The sequence below is a fragment of the Bos taurus genome, chromosome 7, assembly GCF_002263795.3.
Source record: "Bos taurus isolate L1 Dominette 01449 registration number 42190680 breed Hereford chromosome 7, ARS-UCD2.0, whole genome shotgun sequence".
NCBI classification, from domain to species: Eukaryota; Metazoa; Chordata; class Mammalia; order Artiodactyla; family Bovidae; genus Bos; species Bos taurus.
The window spans coordinates 90,369,864-90,393,619 of record NC_037334.1 but is presented as its reverse complement, the minus strand read 5'-3'; the positions used below and the strand labels follow the sequence as shown (position 1 = coordinate 90,393,619).

The 23,756-nt window shown below is 39.6% G+C and overlaps 1 protein-coding gene and 1 non-coding gene across 2 annotated transcripts in view; both read right to left on the bottom strand.

Annotated features, from left to right (window-relative positions):
- The window catches only part of ADGRV1 (adhesion G protein-coupled receptor V1), a 541,233-nt gene that overhangs the window by 274,510 nt on the left and 242,967 nt on the right, over positions 1-23,756 (bottom strand). The window contains exon 83 of the mRNA XM_010807603.4: positions 17,692-17,792. Coding sequence (XP_010805905.2) covers positions 17,692-17,792 — 101 coding nt within the window. The remainder of the gene's footprint in view (positions 1-17,691; positions 17,793-23,756) is intronic.
- On the bottom strand, positions 1,754-1,823 carry MIR2464 (microRNA mir-2464). Its single transcript, NR_031001.1, has one exon. It is a non-coding gene; the product is annotated as a microRNA mir-2464 (primary transcript).

Below are 23,756 nucleotides of genomic sequence, written 5' to 3'. Positions count from 1 at the left end.
TCTTTTCCCCAAGTTGCTTCCTCTCTCATGACCACCCTGACGCAGACATCAACTGGGAGAGGCCTCCCAGGATTAGTCAGTGTGCATTATACGTAACTTGGCAGCTACTTGTAAACTCCAAAGAGAGTAAATCAAATATCAGGGACCGATTGGGAAGCTGAATTGCTTCCTCTTTTCCAGTTTCTCACAAAACTGTTTGAATTCAGCTTCCCCTCTCCCTAACAGCGGCCACTTCTGACGGAAGTCTATTCTCTCAGACTAGCTTCTATTTAGGAAAAATGGCTTATATTGTTGTTCCCAAGCCTATTAATAACTTAGAAAAAAGTTACACACACTGAATTTTAAACGACACCACAAATCCTTTCCTGGGGTATTTTTGCTGCCTTTCTCTGTGCTCTGAATTCTATCTTTACCAAGAATATGAATTCAATAGTACATTCACAAAGAGTAGTACCATGGAAAAAAACACACAGGATGTATTTCCTATCATTATACAGTTAAAGTTATCATAATTCCTCTGGAGTTTTTTTTTGGGGGGGGGAGGGTGGAGAATTCTGTCCTTAGGACTTACTTAAAGGGCAAATGTAGTGCTGTATTGAAATGTTTGTGTGTGTGAGTGCTAAAGCAATTCAGTCGTGTCTGACTCTTGGCAACCCCACGGACTGTAGCCCACCAGGCTCCTCTGTCTGAGGGATTCTCCAGGCAAGAATACTGGTATGAGTTGCTATGCCCTCCTCCAGGGAATCTTCCCTACCCAGGGATCAATCCAGTATCTCTTAAGTCTCCTGCACTGGCATGTGGGTTCTTTAGCACTAACGCCACCTGGGAAGCCTGTATAAATATGTTTCAGTTCAGTTCAGTCGCTCAGTCGTGTCCAACTCTTTGCGACCCCATGAATTGCAGCACGCCAGGCCTCCCTGTCTATCACCAACTCCCGGAGTTCACTCAGACTCACGTCCATCGAGTCAGTGATGCCATCCAGCCATCTCATCCTCTGTCGTCCCCTTCTCCTCCTGCCCCCAATCCCTCCCAGCATCAGAGTCTTTTCCAATGAGTCAACTCTTCGCATGAGGTGGCCAAAGTACTGGAGTTTCAGCTTTAGCATCATTCCTTCCAAAGAAATCCCAGGGTTGATCTCCTTTAGAATGGACTGGTTGGATCTCCTTGCAGTCCAAGGGACTCTCAAGAGTCTTGTCCAACACCACAGTTCAAAAGCATCAATTCTTCGGTGCTCAGCTTTCTTCACAATCCAACTCTCACATCCATACATGACCACTGATCTGAGTTTAAATATTGTGATATATATATATGTTGACTTATGCCTTTATGGGTCTTTAACATACGATTATAGACTATATATGAAATTACACTGAAAAATACTTTATACCTGATCAGCTTTTTCCTATTTTTTAACTAACAACAAAGAGCTCATCAGGGTTGTTTTGAGGAATTATTCTTTAAAATATGAAGTAGCTTTCTATGTCCATGCATAATAAATGCTTCAATTTCTAGGAGGTATTACCTCATCCATTAATAAAAGAATAAAATGAACTTTTATTGATACTTTATAGAGACTTTTGATTTTTTTTTTTAATGAGCAGTGGTATAGAATTGGATGTGTTAGCCTTTTTCTGGTTAGACTAGTCAACACATTTCTAAGAAAAACTCTCACGAGACACAGACATATATCTCTGGCATACAAACTGTATCCTAGAAAAACCTATATAAAATTCTTGTTTCCTGCTCCTTCCCCAAGTATCAGTTCTGCTCAGCTCTGGAGACTATTCTCCATGTCTTCCAGGTCTGCAGCAGAAGTCATTCTTCTTTTCTCACCATCAACCCTTAACTAGTTGGTCCATCTCTAAAGCCTTGCAAAATAAATAGCATGCAATGTAGAGCAATCCTTTTTGCAATCCTGCCAGACACAGCCCATTCCTCTGCCTTTACTAATGTCTGTATTTTAATTATATGTAGATTCCGCCTGGTAAAGACTTCTATATTTCAAAACAGCTTTAGTACTCTCATCTTATAAAGACTCTCCTGACCCCACCCCTTACCCTGGAAAGATTTAATAACTCCCCTTTTTTGGTTTCCCACTGTATGCTGCACAGACTACAATCATACGCCTACCACACTCGACTGCATTCGTTTATTTACACGTTTATTCCCCACTGTAGAAGACTATAAATGCTCCAGTGTCTAAAGCACATCTCATTTATGTCTGCCTTTCCTAGCAAAGAGCTGAATGTTACATATGACATTAAACGCTTGCAAAATGTGAACAATGAAAGGTAGTTGATATATACACAAGGAGATAAATTTAAATTGGGTTTCCACAAAAACTTCAGGAAAGGCCCTTTTCTTTTGGCTACCTAGAGAATAAATATATTTCTTCTGCTGCTCTGACTTAGACTCAAACAAGAGGCAGACCCACCTGCCCTCATTTGACTCCTCTACCTTCATACGAGAGCCTTCAATAATTAACCCTGACAAACATTTTCAAAGAGCGATTCCCAATCCTCAGAGTTGCGAGTTGCTCAAGTATGGGCTGTCTGTACAACATAAGCCCGGGTTTATGGAGTGCCACAAGCACCCAGTGAGTTAGCAGAGGTCATGACCGTGACCTGAGCTGTGACTGTGACCTGAGCTGTGACCGTGACCTGAGCTGACAGTGGTACTCTTGCCACTCTGTCCTCCTGGGGTTAACCTCTTGAACGCCTCCGGCCTTTGTACCGCTGTGGAATAAAGAAACTGTGTAAGCAATACCTACACGCCTCTATGTATATAATTTAACATGCTTATATTGCCCTGGTAAAACAAATATTTATTGAACACTTCTCTAGGCAGATTCAAAGAGGCGAAGGAACTTAACCAATACTTTAACATTTTTATCTAAAGGTTTCCGAGGTACAAAACCATACTCCGTAAAGGCAAAGGCTCTAATTTTTAAAAAAATTTTTGGAGGGACAGAGTGGGGTTTTGTGATTGCTATATCAAATTAACCCACTTGTAATACCAGGCATAGAAATGAACGCTTTCCGTTACGCACAGATTCAAAGGCTTTGGGGATGTGGTATCACGTATGTGCAATAAGCTCAGAAACTAACAGTGGTTTCATAATGATTAAAAACATGACCTAAACAAGGCAGGATTGTTTGTTATATCTAGACATATCACAGTGTGTTGGGTTATTTCATCAAAGCCCTAATTTCAACACACTATCCAATATGACAACCTTGATACTTACATCCTTATTTTCAGTGGCCCATTTTAATTACTTTGGCACTTACAGACACTTATTAGTGAACTGTTTATTAGAAGCAGCTATTATAATTGGTTACTATCTCTCCTGAGTGTCTACACTCAACACAAAATGTTATTCCTATGTGATACAGCGATTTTATTACAGAGTACAGAAAAACTTATTCTGTGTATTCCAGTGGTACTTCTCTCATCTCTAACCTTGCTTCTCAATAAGAAGTTAATAAAGCTACTCTGCTTTATGAACCAAATCTCTATCTTAACACGATGCCCACAAGCTCTAGAAACCCTTCAGATTTGCTCTCCAACTCACGTACAGAAGCATTTATCCAAATTCAGGAAGCGGGGTTCAAGAAATCTGCCTCTCCCCTGGGGCTCCTCTCCCCCTGAGCTCTTCTCTCCTCTCCCTACCCCATTCTGAACCCTCAGGTCAGCTTCTACGGACTTAAAAAAATTATTTTTATTTATTTGGCTGTGCTGCATCTTATTTGCAGCACATAGGATCTTTGCTCTTCATTATTGATATGGGATCCAGTTCCCCAATCAGGAATAAAACCTGAACCCCCTGCTTTGGGAGCACAGAGTCTTAGCCACCGGATCGCCAGGGAAGTTCCTCTATGGACTTCTGAAGGACGGCAAACCAGGTACCAGAGGCTGTGGAAGCATCAAGGATTTTCTTGAAGCTCCCAGATAGAAACCAGAATGTGTTTATACATGAAGAAAAGTTACTATTAGAATCCATAATAGTCGGATGAAGAGTTAAAGGGTTTCAGTAGCTGGTTTGGGATCTTAATGTCTCGTTATAACTACTTGTGTGGAAAAACTAATCTTGAATCGAACATACTTAAATTATAAACCAAGACTTATAATGTAATTTTTTTCTAAGTTGTAGCTCACTAGAACATTACAGTTCTTCAAGAACACGAATAATCTATTTTTTAAAATTCTGGTTTTTCTTTAAGGGATTGAGAATATGGAAAGTTTATTTTCATGAGAAAATGGCAGTGGGTTACATTTACATTGAAGATGTCCACTAGCAGCAAGACTACAATTTCCTTTCATCTCATCGCTTACCACATTAACTAGCTTTTGTTAGAAATCTAATATGATCCCAAAAGTTTTTTTTATGGCTGCTAGAAACACAGCAACGGGCAAGACAGGGAGTCCTGGTCTAATAGAGTTTATGTTTTAGGAGGCAGGAAGTAGGGAGCAAGGAGAGGAGTGAATACAGTAAATGAACAAGAGAATTCAGATACGGATATACGGCATGAAGTACACACAATGATGATGAGATATTGTGGGGTGGGAGGGCCACCCAGGGAGGCTGTTCGGAAGTGACGTGTGAGCTGATCATATGTGAACGAAGGATGGATGAATAAATATATGAATGAGCAAAGCAGTAGTGCAGAACTTTCCAGGCCTAGAGATTAACTGGAACCCAGGACCCAGGATAAGAGGGAAGTGGCACATTTAATGACCTGAGAAGAGTCCACTGTCCCTGGTGCTGGGTGAATGGGTGGAGATGGGAGCAGGCAAGAGCTATGCGGGCAGCGACGATCCTCGTGGCCTGTTGGATGCAGGTCAGAAGTTTCTTATTTCCAGTAGGAAGTCACTGAAGGACTTGAGCAGATTTAGTCTTTAACAGCACTATTCTGGCTGCTGAGAAAAAAACAGATTATAAAGAAAGGGGCCAGAGTAAAGTCGTGGGTAATAAACGTTTCATCATGAAAAAAATCTGAACGAACTTTTTGGCCAACCCAATAACTTGGATGTTACTATAAAAAAGAGATGAGCATGAAAAAGGTAAAGATTGACAGAAGAGGATACAACTGAGATATCTTCTGGAAGCAGAGAGATACAATGCATTTAAATCCCCAGATATGGTTAATACTATACATGTTTTTGAAGCGGAATATTCATACCAATAGAGCTTTAAAAAATGCAAAAATTGAGAATATCATTTCAGAAGTTGACTTTCACTCAGCTTTGATTTCTGTATCAGAGGAGTGAGGGCATATTCTGGGATGAGGTGGGGCTGAGAGGGAAGCTCTGGGATGGCAGTAGAATTTCTCTGTTTCCAGGCCACGAAAGCACTTGCACATGCTGTCTTCTGAAATGCACCTGGTTGTTGATACATGGCATGTAAATGTTTCTATTTGGCAGTAACATCCCCCCTTAGAACTAACATTCACCTTGACACCTAAAACATAGTGCCTGAAACCAAACTCCTCTTCATTCCTGTCAGAACACAGAGCCCATGTTCTTGGAAGATGCTCCCAAACGGGACTCTACCAGAAAGATGGTTCTAGACTCACATGACTCACAACCTGAAAGAAAAGGCTACTTTACTTGGATAACTGCTGGCCCTCTTATATACCTTTTGGGAATAGTATATGATGTAAAAAACAGAATAATCTCTTTGCTCAGAAACTTAAAGCTCAGTTAGGCGATAGACAATTACACATAAGACACTGTTGGCAGAGCAAGCAGCTGAAACTCAGGCACAACTTCCTGGGACTTACAGGTGTGTATGGAAATGCAGAAACCAATTCGGTGAGGGCCACTCATTGAAAAGATCCACGAAAGGAAGCAAGATGTCAAAAGCTATAAAGATTAAAGAGATGCCTACGAACAAGATCAGTACAGGAATAAATGTTATCTATACTCAATAAAAACTACAAAAATAAAACTGTGGAAGTGGGTGAACAATTCTGTGAATATACTGAAAGCCACTGAATTATACACTTTCAATGGGTGAAATATACGGCATGTGAATTCTATCTCAACAAGGCTATTCTTTTTTTTTTTTTTTTTTTTCATGTCTGCAGGGGAACACACTATGTGCCGTGAAAGAGGAGGGAAAAGCACTGTTGATGGGTTCTGAGGTGTCCTTTGCAGATAGAGATGGGGCCATGGACCTAGGACAAGTAATGTATCTGTTTGGGGTCTCAGATTTCTCATGTGCAATGCAGAGGCAATCCGAATAAGACTGATGGTTCCAGAGAGTGTTTTAAGGACTGCATGGACCCACATAGATCAAGTGCTTATGGTAGTCCTTAGCAGTATTATTTCATTAAATAGTGTTTCTGTGTTTAAAAAAATATGCCTATTCCCAAGAGAAATAAAAACAAAAATAAGCAAATGGGAACTGATCAAACTTACAAGCTTCTGTAGAGCAAAGGAAACCATAAACAAAAGAAAAAAAAAACCTACAGACATGAAAATATCTGCAAATAATGTAACAGAGAAGGGCTTAATTTCCAAAATATACAAACAGATTCCACAACTCAATATCAAAAAAATAAAATAAAACAATCCAACTGAAAAAATGGGCAGAAGATTTGAAGACATTTCTCCAAAGAAGACATACAGATGGCGAGAGGTACATGAAAAGATGCTCATCATTGCTAATCACTAGCAAACAAATCAAAACTACAAAGAGTACCACCTCATACCAGGCAAGAGGGCCATCATTTAAAAGTCTACAAATAAGAAATCTTGGAGAAGGTGTGAAGAAAAGGGAATCCTCTTAACTGTGGATGGGAGTGTAAACTGGTATAGCCATTATGGAAAACAGTATAGAGGTTCCACAAAAGCCTAAAACTAAAAAATAGAGTTGCCATATGACCAAGCAATCTTACTGCTGGATATACCCAGATAAAACTTCGACTGGAAAAGATACATGCATCCTATGGTCCTTGACTGAGAGATGAATGTGTAAAGAAGATATGGTGTATATATAACACAATGGAATATTACTCAGCCATAAAAAAGAATGAAATAATGACATTTGCAGATTTGCAGCATCATGGATGGATCTAGAAACTATCATACTAAGCAAAGTAAGTCAAAAAGAGGAAGACAAATATCATGTGATATCACTTACATGCAGAATCTACAATACTATACAAATGAACATAGGTATGATACAGAAACAGCCTCAGAGACACAGAACAGACGTGCTGTTGCCAAGGGGAAGTGGGGCTGGGGAAGGGAAGGATTAGGTGTTTGTGGTTAGGAGATGCAGTTAGTATATACAGGAAGAATAAATAACAAGGTCCGACTGTATAATACCACAAACGATAGTCCACATCCTGTGATAAACCATAAGGGAAAAGAAAATGAAAAAGAATATATATGTATAGCCAAGTCATTATGCTGTATAGCAGAAACTGCAAATCAACTATACTTCAAGAAAATTTTTTATAAATCCTTATTCCAAATTTCAAATGCACATCCACAAGGTCAAACCAGACACACACATAGTTTTTTTTTTTTTTTTCCAAATAGGTATCTATCTATTCATCTATCCATCCATCCGTCCATCTGTCTCTCTACAGTTCCTAAGGTTCTAACAAATCAATACAAGCAATAAAGACACAAACACCTAGAAAGTACTTAAGATGAGGAGAAAAAAAACTCACATTTGAACAATAAAACAAAACACAATTAATACGTGTCTAGAGATATTGCAGACTAGCATAAAAGCCTTTCTGGGATAATACAGTGAGAGGTGTGGTAACGGGCATGATAGAGCTGATTATATAAAAAGGGTGGGGCTGAAAAAATGGTCACTGCCCCTGCTATTGATTTAAGAAAACCTTCAGCAGAGAAAAGCAGGCTCAGTTCCCCTATGAGCATTAGGAAGCACTGGACTCAGAGAAGAACCCAGTGGGAGTCTGTAGTGTGTGATAGCAGGAACTACCTTACCCTCAGACTTTGCTCCTCGTTTGTCCCCCAGACCCTGTGCTTCAAGCTTTTTGAACGTGACTGATTATCTTAACAACTCTGCAAGGCATATATTCTTATTATTTTTCCAAAGATTTTTCACTTGCAGCCCTGGGATATTACCCTATTTGTCCCTTCAATTCCAAACATGGGACTCTTCCTCCTACACTCCATATTTGTTAAAGTTCTTTAGAGCTATCATTAAACATTCATAAAAACATTTTTTTTCTCAGACGCTGATGTTTCCCTACTTTGGGAAATCAAATGAAGTCTTGTAAAAGTCAAGGATAGTTTATGTTTTTGAGGCTGTAATACAAGATTCCAAACCGGTATTTTCTGGTAAAGTCTGGATTTGCTTCACAATTTTTCCTAGTAACAGAAGCCATGTTGCAAACATGATAATGTCACTGTAGCCTCATTCAGAATATTACTCACTCTTTCTGCAGCTTTGCAGCTTCAGCACTTGGGAAAGTTTGAATTTCCCAGTAGTGTGACCAGGATACTATTTTTGTTTCTTTAGCATCCACTTACTTTCAATTGAGTGAGTTTACAATTGAGCTGAATTTTGAAGGCTTGCTAAAAAAAAGAGAGCTAGATTTTATTATTAGAAGATTTTTAAGAAAAAAATGTGATATTTAAGGAAAATGTGTTCTTAGAAAGCAAACATAAAATATATTATTTCTTCTGCAATTCAATACTTTGATCAATATTCAAATTTTCTTCCATTTTAAAGACCAGTATCAACTTAATCCCTCAAAGCACATACCTGTGAAAAGCACAGTATTAATATTTTCATTTATACTGATAGACTGGATTATCAAATTATTTGATAATCACTAGTTACGAATTTTCTTCATGATGGATTACAAGTTCATGCAAAATTCAATAATAATAATGCCAAAAATATAAGGTCATCAAAAAAATTTGGATTCAAGAAATGGGGGCGGGGAGCTCAAACTAGACTTTCATCTTCTCCTAGATATACCGTGATTAGGAGGTTAGGCAGGAGAGGAGGGAGTCAACTTGCCTTAGGAGTAAAAAATTTCAAAGTAATCAAAAAGCAAAAATAAAAACATGGCCAGAGAGAAATTTACTAATTCCTATCACCGTTCCATCAAACTGCTATAGAAAGTTCTATCTCAGGAAAAGAAAAATACCAACGGGCCCCGGGGCGGTCAGATGGGAGAGAAGGAAACCCTCCCCTTAAGAAGCTGCAAGCTTTTTATATCAGAGGGGCCAGAGCTGTTCCACTTTCTTTGCCCCAAAAGCCCCCTTCTTTCACGGCCACACTTCCCTCAGGTGTGGCCTGAAACACCACTTCTATTTCCTTCCATCCTACTGAACTCCCCAGCCTTGCAAGTCTTATTATTCATCATCTCTCACCAAGGTTTCCAGTGATCCCGCTCTTGCCAAAATGGAGGACTAATCTCCCACTGATCCTAAATCCTCCCATTTGAAACCTTTTTTCCTCTTTGGCCTCAGAAATTTTAACTGTGCTTTTAGTTAGCTGCTTCTAACGACCCTTCTCATTCCACAGGGCACAAGGTCTTAAACACAGATGTTTTGGAGGCAGACAGACTTGAGTTTGAACTGTTCCAGGTGCCACGGTCTAGCTCTGAAGGTTGAGACAGGTGACTGATTTTCTCTTAGGCCCATTCTTTCCATTTGTAAAACAGCAATGCTCAATGTGCCCACCTCATCTGGTTGTTATAAGGAATGAATAAAGCAAAACATGTAAATCTCTTTTTGCACAGTTCGGTGCCTTAAAGGCAAGTCCCTGTGACATCAGTTATGTGTATTCTGGAATCAGGTTCTCTCTGCAACCTGTACCAAAGAACTACTTTATAGCGTTAACATTTGTCTACATAGCTAACGTTTAAGTCACTAGCTTAAATGTGCTACAGGAACTCCGAATTCCTAATGCCCCAAACTGCATGTGTCCCTCTCCATCTATTAAAACTTTCAGTCTTTTCTATTTAAGTCAAATGACTTAATAGAAAAGGCTCTCTATCTTTTTGGTGATAGAGTAAATCCCATTAATTCATGACTTGTGAGGCAGTGTACATAACGGCTAAAAGCTGCATGCATGCTGTCTTGTCCAACTCTGTGACCCCATGGATTATAGCCCATCACGTTCCTCTGTCCATGGAAGTTTCTAGGCAAGAATACTGGAGTGGGTAGCCAGTTCCTTCTCCAGGGGATCTTTCCGACCCAGGGACTGAATCCACATCTCTTGCGTCTCCTGCATTGGCAGGCGAATTATTTTACCACTGAGCCACCTGGGAAGCCCAGGGTTAAAGGCTGCTTGTGTTCCATTTCCAGTTCTTTCATGTATCACTACATGACCTAGAACAAGTAACTTAAAACTCTTCCTGCCTCAGTCTCCTCAGTTGTAAAATAGGAAGAGTATTAGTATCAAATATCAACCTCATTTAATGCTCAGGAGGTACTCTATTAATGTTTATTGATACATTAAATAAGATGAAATTTACAATGTGACTTTTGTACTGATTTAAATACAAAACTGAAACAGTAACACTTTCATAGAGCAAACAAGTTTTTCTTATTGTTTTGGGGGGGTAGTTTTGCCAGCAACAGCAGCATGCTGCTGCTGAGTCACTTCAGTCATGTCCGACTCTGCATAGAGGATCTTAGTTCCCTGACCAGGGATCAAACTCATGCCCCTCTCTTTGGGAGTGCGGAGTCTTAACCCCTGGACCACCAAAGAAGTCCAAAACAGAGTGTGTGTGTTCGTTCAATTCTTTCCTTTGAATTTCCATTGCCACTGCCACTATCCAAGCTCATGACGCGTCATAACCAGATGATGGCAAAACTGCCTACCCTGCCTCTCAAAACTGATCTCCTGAATTCCATTTTCTCCTGCCTTAATCCATTTTCAATCTAATCTCTAATTGCCAGATTAATCCTTTAATGTTGTGCCCTTTTGGACTACTCCATCTGTGTCTCCCATCAGTTCTTAGACAATATGCAACCACCTTACCTGTTGCTGGCTTTTCTAGCAGGCCTTTCCTAAGCGGGACTCCCAGGGTCGCTATAGCCTTCGGGTCTTTATTCCTGGTCTTTCTTTGCCTAGAATGTGCCACATCCTGTTTCTTCACATCTCATCCATCTTTTAAACAACCGAGTCTGATTCTACTCGCTCCAGGGAGACTTTTCAAGTTGGGGCCCCCACCCAGAGCTAACATACAGCTTGGTTCTTACCATAAGGGTCATTTTCAGACTGTTATTTACACGCTTCATGTATGCATATCTTGCCTGGTATTTCTGCTGCACAATCTCAACACTGTCATAGGGTAGGTGAGGTGGAAGCGGGTGAGTTCACAGAAGATTGACGATGCTGATGGGGGATGTTCAAATTTTTGTTTTAATTTCACCACTGGATGGCTGGATGGGTATTCATAATCATGAATGTGGTGATATTTTGGCCACATTAATGAGCATACCTAAACTAGAAGTGAATAGTTTAATAAGCGGAACTCAAATGTGTATTCATGGCTGTGTGTGTAGAATGCTCTTTATTCATGTTCACCAAGTCAATGTCTACATAAAGGAAAGATACGGTTAAATACCTGAACATTTTCTGTACAAAAATATAAGCCCTACATACTCAATACTATTGAAGTAGGAGTGTTTACAAGCTCTACAGAGGAAAGAAATGGGGGACGGGGCTGGTTATACTTTCCTTCTGGTGGTTTATGTCCAAAAACAACACTGAGAAGTTCTGGAAATGTGAAATGCTATGAGAAAGACCAAAATAAAAGCCTGGTCTGCGCTCTCAGGCCTACATGAGTTCCTTTGTCTGAGTATCTTAATAACCCTCCTGGGGATCTTCCCAACCCAGAGATGGAACCCAGGTCTCCCACACTGCAGACAGATTCTTTACCAGCTGAGCCACAAGGGAAGCCCAAGAAATACTGGAGGGGGTAGTCTATCCCTTCTCCAGTGGATCTTCCCGACCCAGGAATCTTAACTGGCGTTTCCTGTACTGCAGGCGGCTTCTTTACCAACTGAGCTACCAGGGAACCCCCTTAGTAACCCAGGGGGGAAGAAAAGAAAACCAGAAGGAAACAGAAGCAGAAGTTTCTTCTTCAGGAAGGAAACATGAATGTTTGTAAATGGTTTCAAGGCAATGACACTTTAAATGATAGCAAAAATTTAATTAGTGGAATTTCTTCAACAAATAATTTTATAGTAAAGAAAACAGGTTAATACTACGGGTTAAGTAATAATAACAACAACAACAGCAACACAGCAGTAGCAGCATCAACAACCAGAATGAAATAATGAAAGTGTTAGTCAGACACACTAAGTCATGCTCGACTCTTTCCAACCCCATGGACTGCAGCCCGCCAGGCTCCTCTGTCCATGCAACTTTCCAGGGAAGAATACTGGAGTGTGGGTTGCCACTCCTTTCTCCAGAGGATCTTCCTGACTCAGGGATATAACCTGGGTCTCCAGCATTGCAGGCAGATTCTTCACTGATAGAGCTAGCCTAATCCCTCAATAAACAGAAATCAGAAACCTACCCACACTTAATGATTAGTATTTGAATTTTAACAAGATGCCTACATCAAACTTCAGGAAACACTTTCCTAATCCATTTACATCTGCACTAATATAAGATCATAAATGTTATACTGAATAGTAATATCTGTGCTTCTCAAGCTCCCGGCCTCAAAGCAAGGTTCAATTTTGATTTTTGTACTTAAATTTTTAAATTTCTTTTTCTTAAATAACAAAAGCAAAAATAACAAAGGATACTCTGCTTAACAAGCTATTGACCAAAACAGATTTAATGAAAAATCTGTTCTGAGTAATGAACATTTTACAACTGCCATCTGACCCTGCTTCAATCCACAAAAACATGCCTATCAGATACATGTTTCCAGATCCTACACACACAATGACCTTCTTGAGCTGACAGTCTCAACACAGCAATGCAAGCTGCCAGGAGAGAAACCAGACCCTGGAGTAGCCACAAGGAACCAGTATTGAAGAGGTCACAGCAAGCATCTGGCTTCTGTCATGTACAGCCAATGATCCTGAGACTCAAAGATGCAGATACTCACAGCTAAAATAAAATAAACTGCAGTTTAAAGCAGAATTTACTGGCAGGAAGATCTGAGCACGATCCCACCCAGGAAACAAAATGACATGGCAACATGACCTCTCAAAACATCACAGAATGAATGAGAAAACTGTACACATCACTGACAGTGAACTTTTGCTAAATTCCAGAGGACAGTCCTCTGAATTTTAAGGTGATTTCCTGGGCCCTTCTTAAGGAGAAGGCCTATGCAAGCTAAAACTCCTAGACATCAAGCGGCTACCAATAATTCAAATCAAATTTTCAGATATGTGGCATCATCTGAATTCAGAGAGTATTTTTATACACATTTTTTTCTAGACTAATTAGCTTTTCAGCTTCAGAAAAATGTGCTTAAGCTGTGTGTGTGTGTGTGTGTGTGTGCACATGCGTACTCAGTTGCATCCGATTCTTTGCGACTCCCTGGACTGTAGCCTGACACAGTCCTCTGTCCATGGAAATTTCCAGGCAAGAATATTGAACTGGGTTGCCATTTCCTACTCCAGAGGATCTTCCTGATCCAGAGATCGAACCCACGTCTCTTGCATTGGCAGGCAGATTCTTTACCACCACGCCACTTGGGAAACTCCCATGCTTAGGCCATGCAAACAAACAAAAACAAATAATCAGGGGGGGGAAAAAACTCAAACATTTTGCCCCAGTTAAGTTTATTAATCACAGTAAATGCAGTTCTATCTTATCGCATGTTTTCTATGAGGAAACTTCTGTTCTTTTTTTAGATTTGGAGAACTGCTTTTCCTGACAGAACCCCCAGAACTGAGAACCCTGAACTGCAAACCTGTCCTTTGTCCTAGCTGTTTACCAGCCTTATCAGGGCACACGTGGGTTGGCAATGTGATTCTAAGATAAAAATTTCAAAGATATAATTAGATGTTTTTCCGAGAAATAGCACCCAGTGCCATGAAAATGTGTTTGCTCTCTTCTCCTTCAAGCTTGAAGATAATGGTCTCACGATTTCTCGTCCTTCTTTCAGATGAACGAGAAACATTAACTCGGCACTGAAGGAAAAGCACATACTTTAAAAGTAAACAATAAGGAAAACTCAGACTGGATCTCAAAGCTTCCCTGACACTTCAATAAACAGTTTCCTGTAGCAACTCACTTCTCAAAGCTTATAACAACATAAATATAACGAAAATAATGTTATGCCCCTGAATTTAACTATAAATGGTAAGTGATAGAAAGATATAGTCTACTTACTGAAAAGTAAGTAGAGAAGAAAGTATTGGTTGCTCAGTCATGTCCGACTTTGTGTGACCCCATGGACTGTAGCCTGCCAGGCCCCTTCGCCATGGGATTCTCCAGGCAAGAATACTGGAGTGGGTTGCCAAGACCTTCTCCAGGGGATCTTCCTGACCCAGGGATCAAACCCAAGTCTCCTGGGCTGCAGGCAGATTCTTTACCGTCTGAGCCACCAAGGAGGCCAGGGAAGTCCAAGTTAGTGATGCATAAGCTTTGTCACAGTACCTTTCAGACTCATTAGCTCAATTCTGAACAAAGGAGATAAAAGATGAGAGCTAGAAAATTACAAATGCCTATTTTCTAAGCTGCAGTAGAATACTCTTTAGCCCAGTGAAAGAAGTGCTGAGAAAAAAAATCTCAAGTTTTCTACTGAACTCCATCTTTCAGTTCAGTTAGGTATGCTCGGTCATGTCCGACTCCTTGTGACCCCACGGACTGTAGGTAACCCACCAGGCTCCTCTGTCCATGGAATTTTCTAGTCAAGAATATCAGACTGGGTTGCCATTTCCTACTCCAAGGAGATCTTCCAGACCCAGGGATCAAACTCACATCTTCTGAATCTCCTACGCTGGCAGGCAGATTCAAATTCCATCTTTGCTAGAGACCAAAAACCAGTTTTGGGAGGAAAAGAAAAATCGTCTACTGCCACCTGCTGGTAATTTATAGTCAGTGGTTCTCAAAGATGCTTGAATGGCATAAATTCCAGGTTAAAGCAGAATCTTTTGCCTTGTAAAGCAAAACTATTAGATACAATATATATTTCTAGATCTGATATTTCTAGAAGCAGAGACAGACTCACATTCTCCTCCTGCTGACTGACTCCCTCACTGACACACTGTCCTGAGAGGAAGTCAGAGGCCATGACATTTCCATTCTGCCCTTTCGCACAAAAGTCATTCAACTTAGGCCAGAAGTAAAGACTAAAACCAAACGGTCTTGGAGACCTGCCTGCAAAAGATTCACAACTCAAACTCTTGAGGCCATCTAGAGAAATTTTATTCTTTTAGCCAAAGAACCACAGGTCAAACTGTATTTTTTTAAGACTTCTCTGCTGCTGCTGCTGCAGCTAAGTCGCTTCAGTCGTGTCCGACTCTGTGCGACCCCATGGACTGCAGCCTACCAGGCTTCTCCGTCCATGGGATTCTCCAGGCAAGAACACTGGAGTGGGTTGCCATTTCCTTCTCCATTAAGACTTCTCTACAAGAATATGAACCTTAAGTTGACAGAAGATCCAAATGAGAGATCTAAGAAAGGACCTGGACCCCTCTACCCCCCTGCAACTGGCAAGATTCTATAACTACAGATATAAACATGATTTTAAAATCCATAAAAGAAAAGGCAGGCCCAAGTTCCTACAGTCAGTTCCATTTCTATTTTTGGAGAATCTAAGGAATTTTCAAAGGCTTAGCTAAAAGGTGTTAAGGGAGAAAATTATTCTCTTTATTTTAGAGAGTATATTTAAAAATCAAAGTAGATGGGTAAAACATTTTGAGGAAAGAGAACTTTCTATCAAAAACCTATCAACAATCCTCCTGCCAAAAATAAACTACGGACATTATTTTTTAGTTATTCCATGTCACAAGTCAAACAGTGTGGGGTTTTCATGCCACACTGTTTTATCTCTTCTAAAAATATGGTGAAAAACATGGATTTGACTAACCACTTTCTCCAAAATTAACGTTAAGTGCAATGTGAATCAGAAGGCAACATCCCAAGATATAAATCCTGAGTCTTCTTTTTCACATCCCTAGACATGAGCAAATTTGTCTGCTAGGACACTGAAGACTTGTCTGTAATTCTATGGTTCTATAATTAAGACTTGTACAAACTCTGCTGCCAAAAAATCACCAGAGTGGGTGGTGAATACAGCCAAGTAAACGCTAATTATGGAAGGCGGGTTTTCTAAGATCTTAAATACAAGAAGCAAAGGCAAGATCAGACAGCTAAGATAGTTACCAAGGCAATATAAATAGCCTCGTCAAACTCAATGGAAGCCCCTCTTTGGTAACAGCTGTTACCTCTCATAGTTCATAGGTACTTTAAAAGCACAATCTGGGATCTTCTACTTAGAATTCAGCAGTTAATTGTCCCCTAGAAAAAGAGTGTTATGAAATTTGCTCATGTCATTTTCACTCCTGGGAGTAAAAAGGCAAGAGAAAGCCAGTGTTCCAAATAATTTTCCATTTTATGTTTCAGCCCCTCTTCTAATAATATTTTCAAAAGTTCTGCCTGGAATGCAGTAGAATGCCATTAGCATCTTAAAATGCATGCAAAATCTAAGCATACAGCACAATAAATTTACATAAATCGAATCATGCATACACTAGCAAAGAATCAGGAAATAGCATTTTCTGCACTCTAGAAGTGCACCCACCATCCAAAACAGAGGAAATTTTATAAAATAGCATTGCCAAGTTCTCTCAATAATAACACTATATAGTGTATTCTTACAATCTAGAACTGCAATTACAGCCTTCAAGTAGAAGGGATCATGTTTACTTATACTTACGTCTATGCCCATCTCACTGCTACTCAAGAAGCTGCAGGAACTTTTCATTTGAGCTCAGCCCAACTATCACCTCCTCTAGGAAGACTTTCTTAACCTTCACAGAAAACTTAAGTCCTCACGTATCTTCACACACAGTCTGTTTACACTTATCACACTGCATCAGAGTTATCTGTACACACATCTACTGTTTTAGACTGTGAGTACCTTATGGACAGAAAAGGCATTTAATTTCATCTCGATCTGCCTTCTGGGCTTTAAAAACTATACGGCTTAAAATGCATGCTAATGAATGACTCAGTGTTTTTCACGTTATTTCTTCTGCCATAGACAGCTTTTCAAAAAAGAAAGTTCTACCAAATTGTGTTCTATAATACTAAATAAAGCAAAATATATTATCCAGATGTCTTAAAATGTGTATCATTTTAATGACCTCCATATAAAGGATCTGTAACACAGCATATTTTATTCAGATTAAACTAAAATGTGCTAATTTTAATATAAACATTATATATACATTTACAATATATTTACATGTATAAATTGCCAACATGATGCTTCTTAATAAGCAGCAGCAATTTTCTTTGTAAGCGGTGATATTAAGGTAATTATCTGTAGAAGAGATAAAGGAGCTCAAAACTGTTACACTGCTTAGACCTGATACTCTCATTTGCTCTTACGGGTCTCCTTCCTCCTCCTGCACTACAAAACTAAGCAAGCTTATTTCAACTAGGGTGAGATTAAATTTTACTTATATACTCAGCTCCAGGATCACAGAAGAAGAAATGAACATTGCATGAAAGCGGGAAATCCCACGCTCTCCTACCTGTGTACCTAAGCTGGCTGCCAGCATGTGAGTCAGAAGTTTAGCTGCAAACATGGAATACCGGGCACAGAAGATATGGGAAAGAACAGCCAGGCAGAGACCTGTAGGAACAAAAAAGCCCACGTGTGGTTTTACAATCCATGAACAAACAGGAGCAGGCTTAAATCTTCAGAGAAGGTAAGCACCGTATCTTTGTGCTTACAATACAAGGTCGCGTAGCACAATATCTCTGGGGACGTTCATGTTTCAATTTCAACCCACTCCACTTGACCAGACATATAAAATCCTCACACTTCTCAATTAAGCCCAAAGGGGAACTTTACATTTCAAACATCAACTTGTTTACATCCCTACTAAAAACAAAGCACAAATTAAGCTGATTAATAATTTCATTAAACTTTTGGTTTTCTGTTTCCATCAGACAAGTATTACTGCTTAAGAGAAGAATCAAATTCCAATCTAAATTTTCTAAGAATGGGTGCCTTGGCTAAATAGATATATTTGTGGAGGTGAATAGGTGAATTTTTCAGGCATAAAATTGGGATTGATGCTACCAGAACTCAGGTTTGGTAATTACCCCTTTTATCTACTAAGAATAGTTAGGCAATTACACAAGTGGTGATTATGAATTTTAAAAGCAACCTTACACTCCTAGGTGCCAAAACCAGGAACAAAATGTGTTCTTTCCCACCAAGATGGCTTTTAACCTAAATATCTACGTTTCTAAGTGGTGTGAAAAACATTATTCGTATTTTTTTTTGAATCTACTTGAACTTCACCTACCTACACTACTTCAAGGGGATAATTAGAATCTCAGGAATAACCCATACATTTTTTATCTTGCAATTTGTATAAATTTAATATTAGTTTAAGATTTTGTATGTGGACCATTTTTAAAGTCTTTATTGGATTTGTTACAATATTGCTTATGTTTTGGATTTTTGGCCACGGATACAGGATCTTAGCTCACCAACTAGGGTGAACCAACACCCCCCTGCACTGGAAGAAGTCTAAACCACTGGACTGCCAGGGAAGTCCCCACTATTAGGTTTTAAATGCACACATATTTTAAAAGATTTCCTGACTTTAAAAAATTTAAATGTGCTGCATAAAGCAACATATTTGCTTTATCACTTAAGCCTTTTACTCTACTCTCATCTTCTGTAGGGTTATTTTGTCTAGGAAGTATTGACGCATAACAACTGGCTTGTGTATGTTGCTCTGCCCTGTATTTTGCACGCATTATGTCATTCATCAATGCCCCCCTGGCAAACGGGAGAAGCTACATTTATTTTGTTTCCTCATTATCTTTTCTGAAGCGATGGAACATACACCACATGTTGGCATAAGTTAACTGGGCAGCTGCAAAATGCCTATGTGGGGTCTGTGACTACTCGTCAGCACAGAAATGCCTCTCAGAAGTCCTTTTGGGAAAAGCTCTCAGTATGTTTAAGTTTGCAAAAGGTAGACAAAGTTTCACACAGGAAGTGAGGCTCTGCATTAGTCAAGGCTTTCGGCCTAGAAATTTGGCCAAGAGATCTGGAGTAATCCATTTTTTTGGAAGGCTGCCATGAGGCGTTCTGGGACAGGTGTGCAGGTCCTGAGGGTGCCTCCCAAATCCACCCACAAAGGTATACAGTATACCCAGAAACTGCATCTTTGCTTAGACAGCTTATAAACTATTGAAGCTGTTGCTCCAAACTCACTAATGTACATTTTGCATTTCTATGAGGATCAGAGCCACCTTAAACTCAAAGTTCAAGTTGAGTGTGTAAGAGAGAGAGAGAGAGTGTGTGTGTGTGTGTGTGTATGTCTGTGTGTGTAATACACTGACTTAAAAGCAGGGCCTTGCAAGTTTCATTTCATGTAGGCTGCTTTTCTGCGAGCTTACCGTGGTGGATGGTAACGATATGAGGCGAGGGGATTTGTGATGGGCAAAGGAAAAATACTCCTGAATCAACTGTTTTTGCTAGTTCCCAAAAAGAGCTTATTTACAGCCTTTCCCCCTAACTTGGTAATTCTCCATTACACTCCCATTTCGTGATATAAATTTAGTACCCTTAAACTTGACCAGATCAAGAATATTTAATTAAGTCTACTAAGCTTTAATTAAAAATGCTAGCATGACGCCTGTGGCAGTCCAGGACTCAAAGCCAGGGGCAGGAAAATGGGCTGGATTTTGATAGCCTGTAACTATGCATGATGTTATCTAAGCACTTGTTTTATTTAGGAAAAAAGGACGCAGGGAAAAAAGCCTCAAGCAGCCTGGCCTCAGCTGACCCTGGGAGAGTTACTGAATACCTTAGATGTAAAGAATTAAATACTTTGGTTACCGAGTTCCTAAAGACTAAGTATTTACCTTTTATTTTCTCGTCTGATATTGAAGAGCTATATTTAGCATACAAAATTTAAGTATACAAGCCAGATTTTTTTAAACTAACAATTATTTTTTGGTTTAAATTTCCTTAATATATAAATTACATAGTACAAAAATTATAATTCTAAAAGGAATTCTAAAAAATAAAGCATAACAATTCCAGGTATTACCTCAAAGTAATCTCTAAATAGTTTCTTAGAGATTGATTCCTTGGCAACTAGGCAGAAAAACAAACATGTAACTAATTGAATAATCTTCATTTACTTTTTTTCCCTAGTACTATGTAGGTTACAGACTTCATTGGAAAAAAAATTTATCAGTTTACTAACACAAATGACTTTTCTATATGATTAGACAGTAAGAGGGAAGATAAATTACCCTTAACAAAATAATAACATTGATAATCTTTGATTTAGATAAGAAAAACTCTAAAGAACAGCTAGATTCTTTTGTTAGTACCAAAGAGGACCAAAGCTCTTGTTATTTGTCTATATAATATTTGAATGTCCGTATGTGCATAAATACGTGCAATGTTTATATATGAACATACATATCTAGCAAACAACTCTTGTTTGGTATCCCTTAAGAATGAGATATACTTTCAAAATAACTAAAGCTTATACTCCAGAAGTCAAACATTACATTTTCCCCATGAAAATTGCTTTAAAATATTTATAAATTTTATATTGTTTTCTTATGTATCTCTGTCTCCTCTATGCGTGTGTGCTCAGTCACTTCAGTTGTGTCTGATTCTTTGTGAAAAGAAAGAACCAGGCTCCTGTGTCCAGGGGATTCTTCAGGCAAGAATGCCAGAGTGGGCTGCCATGCCCGCCTCCAGGGGATCTTTCTGACTCAGGGATCAAACCCATGTCTCCTGCACTGGCAAGCGGGTTCTTTATCACCAACGCCACCTCTATAGATAAACATAAGAAAAACCAAATGACTGCTAAATTATTAAATCAGATACTCACCTGTTACCTTAGGATTTTTCTATTCCTCCACCTAATGCTGGCTGTAACTATCACCTTTTTAACATTTCTGTTGCTCATCTCTACTAATTCCCAAATTCCTTCAACCCTCCCTTCCACACAATGCCCCTGGATTACAGCTACTAAGCGAAGGATAGGAAAACAAAACTGTCAATCCGGAAAAGTCTACTAGGTTGAACAAAAGTCCATATGCAACATTTGACAGGACACAAGTTCTGTGTATTAGAAGGAAGGATTTACTCCAGGGGGAGAGGTTACCAGACCAGCCTTCGGGTAACATGTGAAGTTCACTAGAATAGCCACACAGGGCCATGTAGATTTTAACTAATTAGAATTAATAGAATGAAACATTCAGGTCCCAACTGTTCTAGCCACATTTCAAGGGCTCGATAACCAGATGTGGTCAGTAGCCACCACCCTGAAGAGGGCACAACACTTCCATCATCGGAGAAACACTGACTGGAGACGGTGTGTCAGACTGTAAAGGGACTGTCTATAAAAGGTCACATAACACAGTTCTGGTCAGAGATGTGAGGGGAAACACTCTGGGTGGTTTTCAGCACAGTTTCCATGGCTCTTAAAACAGGATCCAAATAAGCGCTTTTCTCTTGGCAAGCCCAGACATAGCTGTGGGAAGTTCAGAGCTGCCACAGCCAGCTCAAGACCATGCAGAGGCGAGGTGGAGAAAGTAAAAGGAAAACCTTTGAGGAGAGCAAAACAGAGACATGAGGAGAGGCTGGGCCCCTGAGGATGCCACTGAGGTGCTGAACTAATCAATCCTGGAACTAAATCTGCTTATTTAGTATATTTGACTTGTCTTCGGTTATGTGCAGTGTGGGTCATGCTACACAACGCAGCTACGCGTACCTAGCAAGATAAATTCTACATTTTTCTGCCATGTCAGAGTTGGACGAAGCTCTCTGACTTCTCTATCACCTGCAGTTACCCCTTCAAACTACTTAATTTTTTTTAAACTCTTACACATCTTTCTCTATTCTTCTTGTGAATAACTACCTATTTGATAGAATGAAACTTTTGATATACTCTCCCCATAATGAAAATGGCTAACTTAGGACAATGATTACTGTGAATATGAACTTAATATTTTGGGGTGAATGTCACACAGAAATTTAGAAAATATCTCAACTTCAAAAATAATTTGAAAAGAATGGGTGGCATCTAATAAAGTTTTTTTTTTTTTTTCTAGAAAAACTATCAAAATATCAGCTTATAAAATATAAAAGGCACAACTAGAATATTCTTACAGTATAATGAAAGTGTTAGTAGCTCAGCTGTGTCTGACTCTTTACAATCCCATGGACTGTAGCCTGCCAGGCTCCTCTGTCCATGTGATTCTACAAGCAAGAATACTGGAGTGGGTTGCCATTCCTTTCTCCAGGGCATCTTCCCAACTGGGGTCAAACCCAGTTCTCCCACATTGCAGCAGATACTTTACTGTCTGAGCCACCCTGGAAGCCCTTACAGTTTAATAAACCTGAACAAAATAATAAGCATGCTTCAAAGAACTCTGGATTGTGCTGATTTCAGTTCAGTTCAGTTCAGTTGCTCAGTCGTGTCCAACTCTTTGCGACTCCATGAATTGCAGCATGCCAGGCCTCCCTGTCCATCACCAGCTCCCGGAGTTCACCCAGACTCACGTCCATCGAGTCAGTGATGCCATCCAGCCATCTCATCCTCTGTCGTCCCCTTCTCCTCCTGCCCCCAATCCCTCCCAGCATCAGAGTCTTTTCCAATGAGTCAACTCTTCACATGAGGCAGCCAAAGTACTGGAGTTTCAGCTTCAGCAGCATTCCCTCCAAAGAAATCCCAGGGCTGACCTCCTTCAGAATGGACTGGTTGGATTTCCTTGCAGTCCAAGGGACTCTCAAGAGTCTTCTCCAACACCACAGTTCAAAAGCATCAATTCTTTGGCGCTCAGCCTTCTTCACAGTCCAACTCTCACATCCATACATGACCACAGGAAAAACCATAGCTTTAACCAGACGAAACTTTGTTGGCAAAGTAATGTCTCTGCTTTTGAATATGCTATCTAGGTTGGTCATAACTTTCCTTCCAAGGAGTAAGTGTCTTTTAATTTCATGGCTGCAGTCACCATCTGCAGTGATTTTGGAGCCCCCCCAAAATAAAGCCTGACACTGTTTCCACTGTTTCCCCTTCTATTTCCCATGAAATGACGGGACCGGATGCCATGATCTTCGTTTTCTGAATGTTGAGCTTTAAGCCAACTTTTTCACTCTCCTCTTTCACTTTCATCAAGGGGCTTTTTAGTTCCTCTTCACTTTCTGTCATAAGGGTGGTGTCATCTGCATATCCGAGGTTATTGATATTTCTCCCGGGTGCTGATTTACTTATCCTGTATACCTAGGTATTTAGCGATTTACAGACAATTATTTCCTGTTATCTACTTTAAAAAATGACAATGTGTTGGGATTCATATACTTAGTAATCTATAGAGTAAATAAAACTATTAGTTATTTAAAAGGAATAGTTTTAGTTTGACTAATGTGTTAAAGGATTTCTCCACCACAGAGAACAAAAAGAAAAAAAAAATGAAACAAATGTGAGATCTGCAGTCTAATCTCAGTTTAAAAGCACTTCAAAATAGCAGACTCTCCTACAAGTACATCAAACATGAATGAGTTCACATACTGGTATTAATGACGAAGTGGATTTTGGAA